General features: G+C 42.9%; 3 protein-coding genes across 7 annotated transcripts in view; 1 reads left to right on the forward strand and 2 right to left on the reverse strand.

The window, feature by feature from the left end:
* Positions 1 to 522: 522 nt before the first annotated feature.
* Positions 523 to 8,577, reverse strand: pias4a (protein inhibitor of activated STAT, 4a). 4 transcript variants are annotated; one of them, XM_077585175.1, is made up of 11 exons: positions 8,450 to 8,577; positions 6,235 to 6,616; positions 6,017 to 6,101; positions 5,887 to 5,928; positions 5,652 to 5,742; positions 5,321 to 5,449; positions 5,118 to 5,223; positions 4,957 to 5,030; positions 4,082 to 4,242; positions 3,715 to 3,866; positions 523 to 2,717 (listed from the first exon to the last, which is right to left on the reverse strand). In XM_077585175.1, exons 1-11 carry the CDS (start codon positions 8,474 to 8,476, stop codon positions 2,446 to 2,448), a joined length of 1,521 nt encoding a protein of 506 aa, XP_077441301.1. In that variant the 5' UTR covers positions 8,477 to 8,577; the 3' UTR covers positions 523 to 2,445. The 4 variants fall into 4 exon arrangements, with proteins under 4 accessions (XP_077441301.1, XP_077441300.1, XP_077441303.1 ...); XM_077585174.1 differs by lacking the exon at positions 8,450 to 8,577 and adding an exon at positions 8,162 to 8,439; XM_077585177.1 differs by lacking the exon at positions 8,450 to 8,577 and adding an exon at positions 7,585 to 7,892.
* Positions 8,105 to 13,594, forward strand: foxq2 (forkhead box Q2). Its single transcript, XM_077585182.1, has 3 exons — positions 8,105 to 9,261; positions 10,883 to 11,405; positions 12,227 to 13,594. Exons 2-3 carry the CDS (start codon positions 11,001 to 11,003, stop codon positions 12,590 to 12,592), a joined length of 771 nt encoding a protein of 256 aa, XP_077441308.1. The 5' UTR covers positions 8,105 to 9,261; positions 10,883 to 11,000; the 3' UTR covers positions 12,593 to 13,594.
* Positions 11,695 to 14,326, reverse strand: part of LOC144063165 (uncharacterized) — a 62,125-nt gene continuing 59,493 nt past the window's right edge. For both annotated transcript variants that reach the window (XR_013296506.1, XM_077585183.1), the window contains exon 6: positions 11,695 to 14,026. Coding sequence is in view for 1 of the 2 variants with exons in the window: in XM_077585183.1 (XP_077441309.1) it covers positions 13,972 to 14,026 (55 nt within the window). In the remaining variant the exon portion in view is untranslated. The remainder of the gene's footprint in view (positions 14,027 to 14,326) is intronic.

A 14,326-nucleotide genomic window follows, 5' to 3' on the forward strand; every position in this document is an offset into this window, starting at 1 on the left:
TACAGCTTCTCTAAATGTTTATACTAATATTCTACCATTCTTGTTACATTAGGTATTCTTGAAGTTTTGATCACACCAATCAAGGTTTTGGGAGCTTAAAAAAATAAATATATATATATATATATATATATATATATATATATATATATATATATATATATATATATATATATATATATATATATATATATATATTGTAGTTTTAAAAAAAATATTAGGGGGGTATTCAGACAAAAAACAATACATATCACACGAGACATATTAAACTACCCTTTCTAACTTGTCTGGACCACAACAACAAAAAGTGGCGACATATAAAAGTTTTAAAGAACTTGACTTTAATTCCATACATCAATAACAGCCGTTAGAATTTGATCATCGTTCAACTGTACAATCGCATCCTCAAGGCTGAGCATCGGGAATTGAACCACACACCCTTTAAGTCCTCCATCAGGTAACCAACCTTGCTCCTTCCCTTCTGGTTTTGCCTGTTGGAACAACTGGAAGCAATTCGAGGCTTAATAAAATATTATTTAAATTTTATTGACTTTTAATATGAACATATAAAAAACCAACAACAAAACAAAAACATTTACATCATGGATTGTAAGCATCTGTCCATGCTACCTTATGCAATTTATCATTAGCGATGCCACAACATACTGTAGTCAAGAGCGATACTCGGCCTCACGCTCGCCCTCACCCAAAAAAAAACACACAAAAAACCCCATCTGGCTCAGTTCCATAGAAGCAAACCTACAGCTGACAAAGGGTGAGAAAACAAATTGGAAGACCAGATTTAACTCATCGTACAACCAAAATCCAAGCCGAGCATCAATGTGATTCCCGTTTTAAGCGCAACAAGAGACAGACGCTCACAATTTCCTGGTCCTTGTGCTGTGGTACGTTTGGATGGATACTCACTATACACAATGGCTTTAAAGTCATAAACAAAAGGTGTGCAAACGGCTCCGGGTCACACATTAAAAAATCTTAAACTTAACTGGAGGATTATGGGTAGACGGGGATGTTGCTTGTATTTACTGGTATGTTTTAAACCTACTTGAAAACAGCAAAGGCCTACGAAGCAAGACAGCTCAACGTCCAAACCGTCCACAAGATTCAATAACTGAATGATGCAATCAAAGACAAATGCAGGGAAAGGGAGGGAGGATAACAGCATTTGTGAATAATTTAGATACTTCCGCATAAAGGGGAACAAGCAGAGCAAAGCGGCTTCTCTTTTGCTAACTGTACAGCCAACAGCTGTCGTACTTGAAACGTTCTATGGTAGGGGATCTCGAAATGGATGACAAATGACAGCACTGATGCCCCTCAAGATGAACTGCATAGAATAATGAAATGAAATACAGAAAAGGGGGGAAACAATTCTCCAGTGTAAAATGGGCATCAGAAAGTCTTTCAATTGCTCCTTCTGTCAGACTGCTGAGTGTGTAATGACTGAGGTAGTTTTTTTTTAATATATATTTTTAAATTAAAATGGGCATGGTAACTAAAGAAAATGTAAAGCATCACACAACCACGCCAGTGACGTCCTATACTTTGAAAACTAAAATGGATCAAAACCTTAAAAAAACTAACAAAAAAAGCATGCCGTAGGAGAGGTTTGCATCACGTTTGGATTATTCTTTTGCCATTTGTTTCTTTTTTTTAACCTTTAACCAAGTAGCACAAACAGCTCAATTGTGCCCCAAAAAAATCAGAGACACGGTGACGTGAAGAGCTTTTTGTTCCTGGTCAAAAAGCAAAGAGCAAAGAAGATTTAGTCGGTCAAGAAAATGTTGTAGTTGATGGGGAGAGGGTAATCCAATGAATTTCGCTCACTGAGGAAAGTACAGTACAAATATTCGCTGCAGGATGAAGGTCAGCCAAAAGTGGTTGGCTTCCAGTGGTAGAGTCGAGTACAAACGAGAATCCTAAAGTCTGTATCTCACTGAGAAGCTAAAGCTTGTGAGGGTGTTCGCACGTATGGGGAATGTTTTTTATTGTTGTTGTAAGCGCTCGTTCAAGATTGTGATCGTGAAGCCTTTCTAAGAATTTTTTAATATGATTAACATTTCTTAGAGACAAGAAAAATGGTTTGCTACCATTATGTCTGACGTACGTCTTTGCGCCGACTTGCGACCTTGATCGAGCCTGAAAAAGAAAAAAAAAACATTCGCTATGTGCGCACACCCTCGTGTGCCTTTGCCGCTCAGTGAGATACAACCCTAATGACGCTAGACTGAAGGTTCTTTTCTGTGTGAGGAATTGCTAAAAGGCTGTGACGTTTTCTTATTTTTTTTAATTTTTTTTTGGGGGGGGGGGGGCGGGGGGGGCAGTCTAAGCGTATTACTGTTCCATTCTCCTTGCTTTCAGCCCCCTACCCCCCTTGTCACGTCCATGAGAGGGCGCGGGGAGGGGGTTGAAGAGTAGCTGCGGGGGTCAGTATGCGGTGACTAAGTCCTTGTCGTAGTTGTATCGGCCCCTCTTGGGGGCGGGGCTGTCCGCGCTATCGTCAGTGTCCTCGCTGTCACCACCGCCGCCGCCCCCTTCCTCCTCAGAGGACGAGTCAAGAGTCAGATCCACCACCACACCTCCGGGCGGCACAGGGGGCCCTCCGCCGACAACACCGCCCGCCGTTGAGGCCCCTCCGGATTTGCCCGACAGGCTGGTGCTGCTGTGGGCTGGTGAGTGGCCGTTTGTCTCGGGAACGCCTGGGCATAGAAGTTTGAGAAAATGGCTGACTCACAATCACAGATATTTCACATTCCCATTTCCCAGAATGCTTAGGATTCAGAAAAACGGATTTTCCCCCCAGCTCACCGTCATACGTTTAAAGGGACATATGATTGAAAATTGACTTTTTAATGTCTTGTATACATTAAATTGGGTCTCTGGAGGGCCTGCCCACACACTATGGGTGGAATTACCCAAACAAATACAGCGGTAGTTTGATTTACAAATGCAACAACTTCAGAGTGTGTCACTGCTCAAGTGAATTGGAAATTAGGGTGTGTGTGGTGGTGGTGGTGGGGGAGGGGTGTTCCCCTAGTTGTTTCCCATCAATACCGCTTGCATCGGTTTCTAAGGCTTAAAGCAAACATGCTTGCCTTTTATTTCCAACTTCATCTCAACTTCGAAGGAAGCCTCTGAGAGATGAAGCAAGAATACAGAATGACCCTGTAGGCTTCTGATACAGAATGGGGAGTTGGAAGCCAACTTGTAAATTTGCTGTTTTATGATATAGTACCAGGCGGACCGTCATCTGTACCGTAAACTTTGTACAGACCACAAGACAAAACCAAACACATTTCTAGCATCTTAGTTTTTAAAAAATGAGCTAGCTTCAGGTCGCTTTCTAATTGGCTAACATTTGAGTCCATGGCTCGGTGTTTCATGGCCATTCTCTGCTTTACACATCATACACCATGTGAGTCTTTTGCTTACTTTTCAGAAGGGAGCAATTGGGCTTAAAATAAGCCCGATTATTAATATCCAGCTTTTAATTATCTGAATGTGAAAAGCTACAACGACAGCCAAAACAATGTCGTGCTTCTGTGATTCCCCCCCGACAGGCGAATAAAAGAAACACGTCTGATCTGTCAATTTGATGGAAAGGATTTTGCATGAAAACCAACCAGGTGTCGCCTGCTGTGCATTCTGTGGAACTCTGTGCAAAATGGGAATATAGAACGAGTGTTTTTTACGTACACATATCGACCATCGAGTACTCTGGCGTGTCACTGCGTTCTCTTTCCTTTTCCTTCTCCTTGTCGTCGTTGATTGGTTGCCAGGAGCCATCTGTTAGGTACTCAATCTCCTCGATTTCCTCACTCGTCTCTTTTAGGATCTCAGACAACAACCTGACAAAGGTACGCACGCAAACACACAAACACGGCCATAAGTCAACATTGCTAAAATAGATGCAATGCTGTGCAACCACATCATTCTAACATAAAGACAAACCCCAATACAAGTGCAACAAGTGTCTGATGATATGGTGGACATTTCTAAATTAATTAATTTCCATTTCCAATACTTTAGAGTTGCAGGGTGTTTTGATTGGGGACAAGCTTACCCATCAATAGTGAGCAGCTCAAAGGGCGCGGGCTTGTCACACACGGGGCAGGTCCATGTGGGCTTCTTCTCATTCATCTGCAGAAAGAAGACTGCGTCGAAGCACTGTAGATGGGCGCAGGTTAGAACTCGACATGGCACACCAATGCGCATCTTCACCAGCTGAGGAGAAAAGGAAGTATGCAAGTATTTTTTAAGTGGGGATGCTCTGATCAGGGTTTTATCCCATTTAGGCCGGGAGCGTGTGACCGCGCTTCTACCATTAAGGCCGGGAGCGCACCTGCGCTCTTCTCCCTTTAAACCCGGGAGAGCAGATATGTCATTTTGTTGTGTTTTGACCAATTCTTGGTTTCTTAGCATTTTTTTTCAAGCTGTCACACACAGCATTGCAGAGTTTAAAAAATATATATATATTGAAGGTTTTTTTTAATAATAAAAGTCAGGTTCGTGTGAAAGTTGCTGCCAAAGGTGTAAGCTCCCCAAAAAATTTGGAAGTATGTTTCTGCTACAGGGCCTGAAATATCAATTATTTAGTAAGCATTTACAGTATTGTTGAATTTCCAGAAAAGCTTCAGGTTCCGGGGCTGTTTCTACATTCATCCATAGGTTTTAGAGGCATGTTTTGCCAGGCACTTTAGGCGGAAATTGGTTAAAGCACGCTCACATAACATATGCAGCACATACTTGCTACACAGTTAACATGGTGCATTTAGGTTACTTTCACAATGTCGGAAACCTGCACACACACAGCAAGTGTGTGCTTGATTACCTGCCCAGCCATGTACGAAGGAAACCCAATTACTTTTGCAAAAAAAAAAAAAAAAAAAAGACTATGTTCAATAGAAGATCTCCTTTAAGTAAACAACAAATACTCACTGGACAAATAAGAGAAACCCTGAGGCCTGTAGTGGCAATCTCACTCTCTGGGTCAAAACGTAGCTTGTCTTGAACTACATATAAATACAGGAAAAAGCATTATGACAAACAATTTGGGCAAAACAGCTCTTCAATAGAAGAGTAAAAGATGGAACACTCACTGCGCTCACGACAACGCTCTGCACTCTCCACAGAGCAGAGTTTAAGCTGGTTGAAGAGGTCCGACGCGGTGAACATCCTCACTAAATACACTGCCACAGAGTAACGCTGAAAGCAAACACATTCAAAAGTCATGAATACATGGCAATTAACAGGAGAACATTATTTCTCGTGAACAGGATGTGCGCTGTGCATAGACGTCGACCTTGCCGAAGTTGCCCCAGGTGACTGTGACTCTGTTGGTGACGGTGGAAAGATGCAAACTAGGAGTAATGTCTACAGGGCGACAAGGACGGCGAGGTTCCACGCCAGGCTTGTTAGATGGGTAAGAGCCCTGAAGAACAAATGACAATCAATGACTACATTGTTGGAGAAACTTTCTGGAAATTACTGCCCGGATTCCTTCAGGGTACTTCATTCAAATCAGAAGTTGGCCAAGAAATATGGGCAATATTGAGACCTGCCTTACACTAAGGCCGCAAAAGTGTTTTTAACAAGCCGGTCATGTTTCTGTAGTACATTATACTGTAACTTACTGGGACATGACAGTAGGTCTGGTTGACTTTGACAGCGATGTTGGGAGGATATTGGTCCTCCTGAACCCCAATTGAGTCTGTGTAACATATTCTGCAACACAGAAAAGATTGACATCATAATGAAACAAAATTTGCAGAATGACAATTATTTTGTTTAAGTGAATGATGACGAGTACGTGCTGATTCCTGGAAATGGCACCCAGAGTGTTAAAATTCAATGGCAGTTGATTCTTACCTAAGAACCACCTGGATTGATTTAATTCTCGGCCGAATTTCACTGCAATAATCAAAGTTCACAAGTTATAGCGCTGGCTGAAGAAGACACTTGCAAAAAGACATAGTTGGGAAACGCTCCACATTCCTACCTTGCGTTTCTGATTTGGTCTGCTTGACTTGGTGTTAACTCAAATATGCACTGACTGTCTTGCAATGTCTCGTTATTCTGGGCAACTGTTAAAAGAAATCAAACACCAATCATTTATTATATTGTATCTCCACAAACAGTAGCCAGGGGCGGCCCCTGCCAACCCTATCTGGTCCCTCACCCTTCACTATATAGTTACCGGATTAAGCGCATACTCACTGAGCTCTGTAGGTGGCAGCAGTGTCTCCAAAGTCTGATAGAAGGGCAGTGGCACCAGTTTGACCTCCGGCGCCGGGGTGGCTATTGGTTTGGAGATTCCGTTGAGGTATTCAACGCCCTGAGAGGTGGCAGACGGGGCTGAGCTGAGGGACGAGTAGGAAACCGGGATGCTCTCTGGGCGCCGCGCCGCAAGCCAGCCGGATGTTCTTGGGAAGCGCGACTCATAGAGCTGCCGCACATTCTTGAGCAGCTCGGGGCTGTATTCTGTCTGGACCAGCCTCAGCGCCCGGCCCACCAGGTCCTGCTTTAAGCCGCTCTTACTGCGGCCCATGGAGGCCAGCAGCGTCTGCAGGTCGGAAACCCGGAAACTTTTGACCATGTTCTGGATTGAGAACAAAACACAAGGAGATAGATTACATCACTGATTAAAATATGTCTTCCTTGAGATTGTATTCAAATTTGGTAAAAGACTACATTTGGGTGTGCGAAATGACTGATCTAACATCAATTCAGAAGGCACTCAAAATGAGGAAAACACCATTTGTACCATTTAACTAATAATTTCAGGGGGCAGACACCTGTGAGGAATGGATATCAGTATCATATTTTTGGTTGCTAATTGTTCATGTCAGCCTTTAACATCTTCTGAGGCATTTTGGCACCAGTACCGCCAATAGTATGAAAGCTTGGTTCTAAAAAATAATGGTCTCCAAGGTAACCAACACAAACTGCCTTGAAATTAGGTCTGAAATGATGAATTGAAATCCTTTATGACAAAGAAAAAAAAAACCCATAATCTTTTAACGCAGCCGACGGTGCACTTTCACTTAACAGCCAACTAGACTTTCATTCGCCAACGCATACATCACTCAAGTTCAGGACCCGTCTTTTAATGGCACACACTTTCAAAGTCACAGTTGCTACTGTGTAAATGGGAAGGTTATGGAAAAAACCCCACCTGCACCTTGTATGCACAATTTGTATTAGTATTGTTTAATAATGCCTATTCAAAAAATATTTTATAGCTGTAGTCCTAGTACTTGAAACTGCTGCATTTAACTTTTTCTTGCCTCATTTTACATCACTGCCAAAAGAGAAATATTAATGCGTAAATCTTGTATTACACTTTTGCACTTGCACCGCCTTACCTCATGCCACGAGTTAGTGCACATTCACTGGCGCATAATTTGTACTTGTGGTTATTGAGTGATTCTTTCCAAAATAGCGCTAGGTGGCGGGTTGCCGGGATCACATCATAACACAAAGTGCACGTTTTCAACACGATAGACAACTGTATAGCCATGACAGAATTTATGAAATTCCTATATGTAACAAAGCACTGTAACTTACTCTTTTTGACGACTTGAACTTTACGTACACTCATAGACTTCACTTGCCTCCAACACAACACACAAGCCATTGAAAAGCGTTCATATCCACATTGCAATGTTACTTACGTTGCCTGTGGCGTTTTAAGAAAAGCTTTGCTAACGTCACGTTGATATGATGTGACTTCATATATTTCTTATTTAACAACATAGACATATATTTCTTATTTAACATCATAGAACGCAAGGGGTGTTTACATCTAAGACTCTAGCATCGGAGGTGCTACAGCGAAAGTAGCATGTAAACAACGTCAAAATATTGACAATAAACAAACCACAAGTAACAGTTCGGTTGTTCTATTTGACGAGAAAGGAACACCGCGTTTGTTCCATTTCAATGCGTACCCATTTAAACATTATCCATATAAGCTGCGCTGCTAGCCGACTAGCTCTGCTGGGAAAACTGCTTTTTCGATGCACAATCATGGCGAGCGGACGTTTTGACAGGTGCACAGTTTAGCAAACTAAGCGCGTAACACAAGAGATCGAATGAGTTGAAATTCGACTCGAAACGCATGGAAGTCAGATAGCACAAACACCTCAAGTGCGTTGTGATGCCCATCATTCATTTTCGGCGTCTTCTTCGGAACCAGCGTGATGCTAGGAAGCTAACCCCTCCGTACTTGCTAAGTTAACTGGGTATAAAGCTACGTTAGCAAAAGAGGCTAGCCGCTTTCTCCGCGACTCTATTACGCCACATACGTGACAGTACGCGCTTTAAAGTCGCTTTCGTACAAAGCCGACGAGGGTGTCGCCGTCCGCGACGGTGTACGGCACACGCCCGTGCCGGCTTCCTATGAAAGCAAAGCGAATGAGGGTCTACTTGCCATCGCTTCCACCAGTTCGGCCGCCATCTTCACGCAGCAGTACCGCGAGAGTCCCAGCCGACTGCTAGTCTTTCACCAATGGGGCACTCTTCTTGCTCTGACTGACAGTTGCTTTCAGCCAATCGCAGAGTGGTAATCACGGGAACCCGGAGCACTCCTGTCTAAATAGGCGGGGCCAGTGTCTTTTAAAGTTACAGTGTAACTTTTTTTAAAAATACTAAGAGACGGGTCTCCTTTCCAAATTAGGCCCAGGTGTCCACTCGTGACGCGACCCGTGAAAATATTCCGATATTCAAGGTTATACGGATTTATAATGTCGTGGTTTGGTCAAAGCGGACGATAAATTTACTTTCAATCCGTCGTGGATGTAAAGCGCGGGATGTCAAGTGGATGAGGTCGCATGGAGCGATGGGATCCCCTCCGTGCTAAAAGATCCACTCCGGGCTGTGGAAATGTGGACTTGGTGCTTTGTCTACGATGCAGCCAACATATAAAGACAAAACACGGAATCAACAATGTAGCGTTCACTCATCAATGCTAACAAGTGCCACGCCGTGCGCCTAAACTCACATTTCAAGATCCGTCATGTTTATTACAAAAAAAGGATTATTTTAGAATATCAAGTTTTTAATCCATTCCCATTCCCTGAAGATCCACTCCTGGTTTTTAAACAGCACTTTGCAAAGATAGCCCCTCTCGTGCCGCTAATCAACTGATGGAATAGAAATATCATGCCAGGACATCCTGTGCTTTGTTTTGCCTCCACTCCACGTTCCAATAGGTCAATAAAAAGCAACGCTCTTCTTTCAAAGGTGTGTCATTGACACGAGAGCATGATCAAGTGCTTTGTCTCATTTATCATCCAGTATCATATGGATTAAATTTCTTCTCTGTTGTTTGCAATGTTTATGAATGATATTGACCATAAACAGTAATGCAGATGTGCAATAATTACAACGATGACTATGGATGACGGGCAAGCTTGCCTAAAATTGAAGTACACTTCATGTTCCTCATTTGAGACAGAAGAGGGCAACATGGTCCAATTCATGACTCGGGTTAAACTGGTACAGTAAATTGTGCGCTTACCAGGGGTAATGCAATAATGAATGCAGGCCAAACTCAGATATGTGCAATCCATTTTACAATTTAGGCGCTCATCACATAAATACAGACAAATACAACGTGTATAATTCGTTATACTATATAGAACTTCTCACTCACAAAGTGCTTAACATGATCAAAATACATACAAACACACAGCTAATAAATGAAAGGAAAAAAAAAAGTCTTATAGGAAATAAAGGTATTTTATTGACTACGTGGAAGATTCTGGATGTAATAAACTTAAAAACACCAAAATGAGAAAACCCTAAATAAAATGCAAAACAATGTTTGATACCACTTTTTTCTTCCAGACCAGTACCAGTAGAACTTTCAACTCTTGAGAAGTCACCGATACCAAATACGGATATCAATAGTACTTTTGATATATAACACTTCCTTGGAAAAAATGACATAATTTTTAAGAAAGATTTATATATCTCAATGTAGCATTTTTCCTTAATTGTGTTACGGCCTGATGAAATTAAGGTTGAACATTTTGACCATAATTCAAAAAGTTTTAAGACAAGTGCTCATCACTAAAAGAACAACCATCCTACAGTGATGCGTGATTGTGGCTGCATAAAGTAAATGGAAATTACCAACAGTTCCAATTACCAGTCATTGTTAGCACAATACCTTCAGTGAGAATAGCCAGGTTGTGTGCGGACTACTATTAAACATAATATTGAATATGATTGGTAAGTAAGCACTACAAGAGGGTGTGCACACTTTTGCAAACACATCTCTTAAATTTCTCCTCTCAAAAAAAAAATAAAAAATTTTTTTCAATTGAGGTTCACAGGTTGAGGGTCACACTAATGGTGGAAAAAGTTTAATTACTGTTTCATTGTAATTGCAGTAAGTCTTTGGACGGCCTCCCCAACTGGACAAAACAACTTTAACAGGATAACAGTGGCATCTAAAGGGCCTTTGACTCTACAGCATGCATCCCTGGTGCTCCGTGTCTCGCGCAGTCCTGAGTGTTTAATCTCCCGTAATTACACAGATTTGCTTAGGTTAATAAAAATAATCCGCCTAAATTGAGACCCCCTACCTCGACCTCCCCTGTGCCTCCTTTGCCCCTTTCTGTGAGGGATCAATTTGCGGTCATATAAATAGTGTGAAGCCCAACATTGATTCAGGAGGATTGTGGAAAGTAGGGCCATAAGAGGTGCCGACGCTTTGCCAAAATTTCGAAAAAGTCGCCGCGTTCAACCTCATAGACTGACGTCATTTCCACGCGATAGCGATCGAGTCGCCGATGAGCGCATCAAGGTTAACGACAGTTGAGAGGCTCATCTTTATCTGTGATCTTGTCAACGCTAGGACTCGGGCGAGAGCAGCAAGGGACGAGAGATTGGGCCATGCTGTAAAAGGGCTCCAACTTCTCCAAAGACCGCAGAGAAATTTCCACTGATCAGCTGAAAGGTACGATTTGTCAGTCATGAGTGGCAGTTATTCAACACCGGATATGACGACGGAGGACAGGAACGGCCGAGAGCGACTTGGACTGAGCTTCACCATCGACTACCTCCTCTTCAATAAGGGAGCCAAAGATTCCGCGGGGGAACCGACGGCCGAGCACAAACCCAAAAAGGTGGTCGCCGTACAGGAGAGGTCAGCAGAGACTGGTGAAAGGGACGTCAGAGGAGAGGAGGGGGATGGAGAGCGACGAGAGGAGGGGGAGGAGCAGGTGACCACTACCACAACTGCCGCGTCCGACGAAAAACCCAACCAGTCGTACATCGCGCTTATCTCCAAAGCCATCCTGGCGTCGGAGCAGAAGAAGCTGCTGCTGTGTGACATCTACCAGTGGATCATGGACCGCTACCCTTACTTCAAGAGCAAGGTATCTTCCATTCTAATCACGTGTTTCCCAACCTTTATTGAGCACATATACAATGGAAAATCTTGTGGCACACTGCCAAAGAAAAATGGTACAAAAACTTTATATACCCCCGTCCTTTGTTGGGTGCGCTGATTGCGACCTGCCAGGCTTCACGTTCTGTCTCCCTCTAATGGTCAATGTTATTTTTGTTTGGTGGACGGGTTGAGACTGAAGACAAATTCCTTGTGATGTTACACATACAGTACTGGAAGTAAAGATTATTTTTGATGTAATAATATAATTTGCATGAATAGCTTCCATCTAGTCTCGATATGTCGCTGGCATAGATAGATGAATGTTAAGTTGTCGTAAATATTTACATTTGGCACACGATGATCTCTCATGCCCTAGCGTTAAATTCAGATGAAGGAACTAAAGGGTTGTTTGGCCATTTTCGCAAACAAAGCGACCTACTTGGCACGAGTAATCTGTCTGAGTGGTTAGACAATTAGACGCGATCCCATTGTTGGCAAATTCGCAAATAATGTAATCCGGTTGCTAGGTTGCAAACCGCCTCCTGCCTTTAGCAGGTGCGCTGGGTGGCATGGCAGATTGAAGGTGGGTCTATTGGATTACGCTTGATCGCCCGGTTTGACGTGCTAAAAAAGTAACGCCGGGTGTCGTGTCTTGTCGAGATCATACTCGCTGTTGACACGCCATCCTCAGCGAGTCCTGCCAAGAACGGGACAAGGTGACATCCCGAAGGAGATCAACTTAACACCCGCTTATGCCCACTGTTTCGCATTAGCGACACCCGTTGTCAACTCTTTGTGTCATCGCAGGATAAAAACTGGAGAAACAGCGTGCGCCACAACTTGTCCCTGAACGACTGCTTCATCAAAGCCGGACGTAGCGAAAACGGCAAAGGCCACTTCTGGGCCGTCCACCCGGCAAACTACAAGGACTTTTCCAACGGGGACTACCACTGCCGGAGGACGCGACGGAGGGTCCGCAGGGCTGCCGGGCTGCTCCCGCTCTCGCCCCTCGGCTCGCCGTACCAACTCGCCCGCCAAAAGCGGGCGGCCTGCTGGTGCTGCCCACAAGTCCACACGCTCCCTTTAACCTGTTTGACCCCCCGACTCTACTGGCCTTGGTCCAGTGTCCAAGTGCCAGGATTTCACCCTGGCCTGCATGTCTCTGGACCTTAATACGTTTGAGTGGGATTGTGATCAATTTGGTATTGATTCACTGGAATTTGAGTTACGAGTTTACGCTATTCGACCCTGATAACTGTTCATAAAAAGTTTGTGTGCAAGAGAACAAGAGTTAAACCAAAAATGCATTACACAAAGTACTTGAAAAGTAACTACTTTAAAATACTTATTGTAATTTTGTCTCTTTTTTTGCCGCTGTTCTTTAATGTAGGATCATTTAAGTACTATGAGATGACTTCTGACTAGATTTTGGGTCTTTTCTCCGTGATACCAGGAATGCATGCATGTTTTCACTGCTTGAGGGAAATGTTGAAGATTTTGTTCCACATTTTGCTATTGACTTCCTTGGCTGGGTCGTCGGGTTCATTAAGCCGGTGACTTTTTTCTTTCTTTTTCGGGGCTGGTTTAAAGGAACCAGTCTATTGAAGCACAAAAATACTGGGAGAACTTGAAAGGCAATTACGAAAAGTTGTCGTCCAACACACAAGAGTTTCTTTTGAAATCAGTTAGCAGGATTCCTGGGCAGTTTGAGAAGCTGGTAGAACATTCTGGTGCTGTATTTAAATTGAAATGAAACTTCAATAATCTGATAATTTATAATAAGAACAATGCAATAATGTACTTCAGAATACAAAGTTGCTATTCAATCTCTGTAGGTCAAAATATGGCCAACAGTTCTCACGCGTGTGTTTTCAATTTATTATTATTATTATTATTATTATTATTATTATTTTCTATGTAGTGTGGCCCCAAAATGTATGTTTTGCTCTAATGCAGGTCACAGGCCAATAATAAAAGGAGATGGACAAATCAAAACTTTGCATCATCCAGTAAATAGCCCGTAAACTAACAGACAGATGGACAAACACTTTGTTTTGCCTTGGCTGAGGTATGTGTTCTATCAAGTGACATTTCGGTTATAAGGCTTTTGCACAGTGCCGCATGCTATCTTGTAAAAAATGACCAAAGTGAAAATATATGAAGCTAATTGCACTTGTCTGTACTAAATGTTTTTTTTTTTTTAATAAAGCAAATGAAATGTTTTGTTAAGTATTAAATCACATTGAACTGTCAAATTGCTATCACTGTGTGTGTGTGTTGTGTGTGTTCAGATGGTACTAAAAGTGAGCCCGCTGGAAACACCACCACCCGTCGCCACATGCTAATTAGTCAAAAGCTGTCGCGATGCAAAATCTCCTGCCGCATAAGAGACTCAAATCGGCGGCTTGTGCCGTGTGGTGGTGTGTGTGTGTGTGTGTGAGTGTGTGTGTGTGTGTGTGGGGGGGGGGGGGGGCTTTCAGAAGCCGACTCCTGAGTGTATGAGGCCGGATAATCTGGGCAATCCAAAGCAGTTTCAAGAAATAGGAAGATTATCACACGCCGTAATCTGCCACCACTGCTGAGGAAAGAGGGTAAGGGGCCCAAGGGCTGAGAAAAGGGAAGGATGGAGAGAGAGAGAGAGAGAGAGAGAGAGAGAGAGAGAGAGGGGGTTATTCATTTATTAGTGAAGATGGAACATAATAAAGAAACAAAAGCAAAACCACAACAGCTATGGTGGTTTATTGTGACAATAGTTAGTGTAATAAACACTGGGAAACACCAAGAGTTATTGATTGATACGGGGAGTACAAACATAGCCTTGGCCAATGAGCCACATGCTGCTTCACCAAGTCTTAAAACATCATCTGAGCGTATGTCACAAACTGCTCTGGCAAATCTCAATCCTAT

This window comes from Vanacampus margaritifer, chromosome 13 (genome assembly GCF_051991255.1).
Source record: "Vanacampus margaritifer isolate UIUO_Vmar chromosome 13, RoL_Vmar_1.0, whole genome shotgun sequence".
NCBI classification, from domain to species: domain Eukaryota; kingdom Metazoa; phylum Chordata; class Actinopteri; order Syngnathiformes; family Syngnathidae; genus Vanacampus; species Vanacampus margaritifer.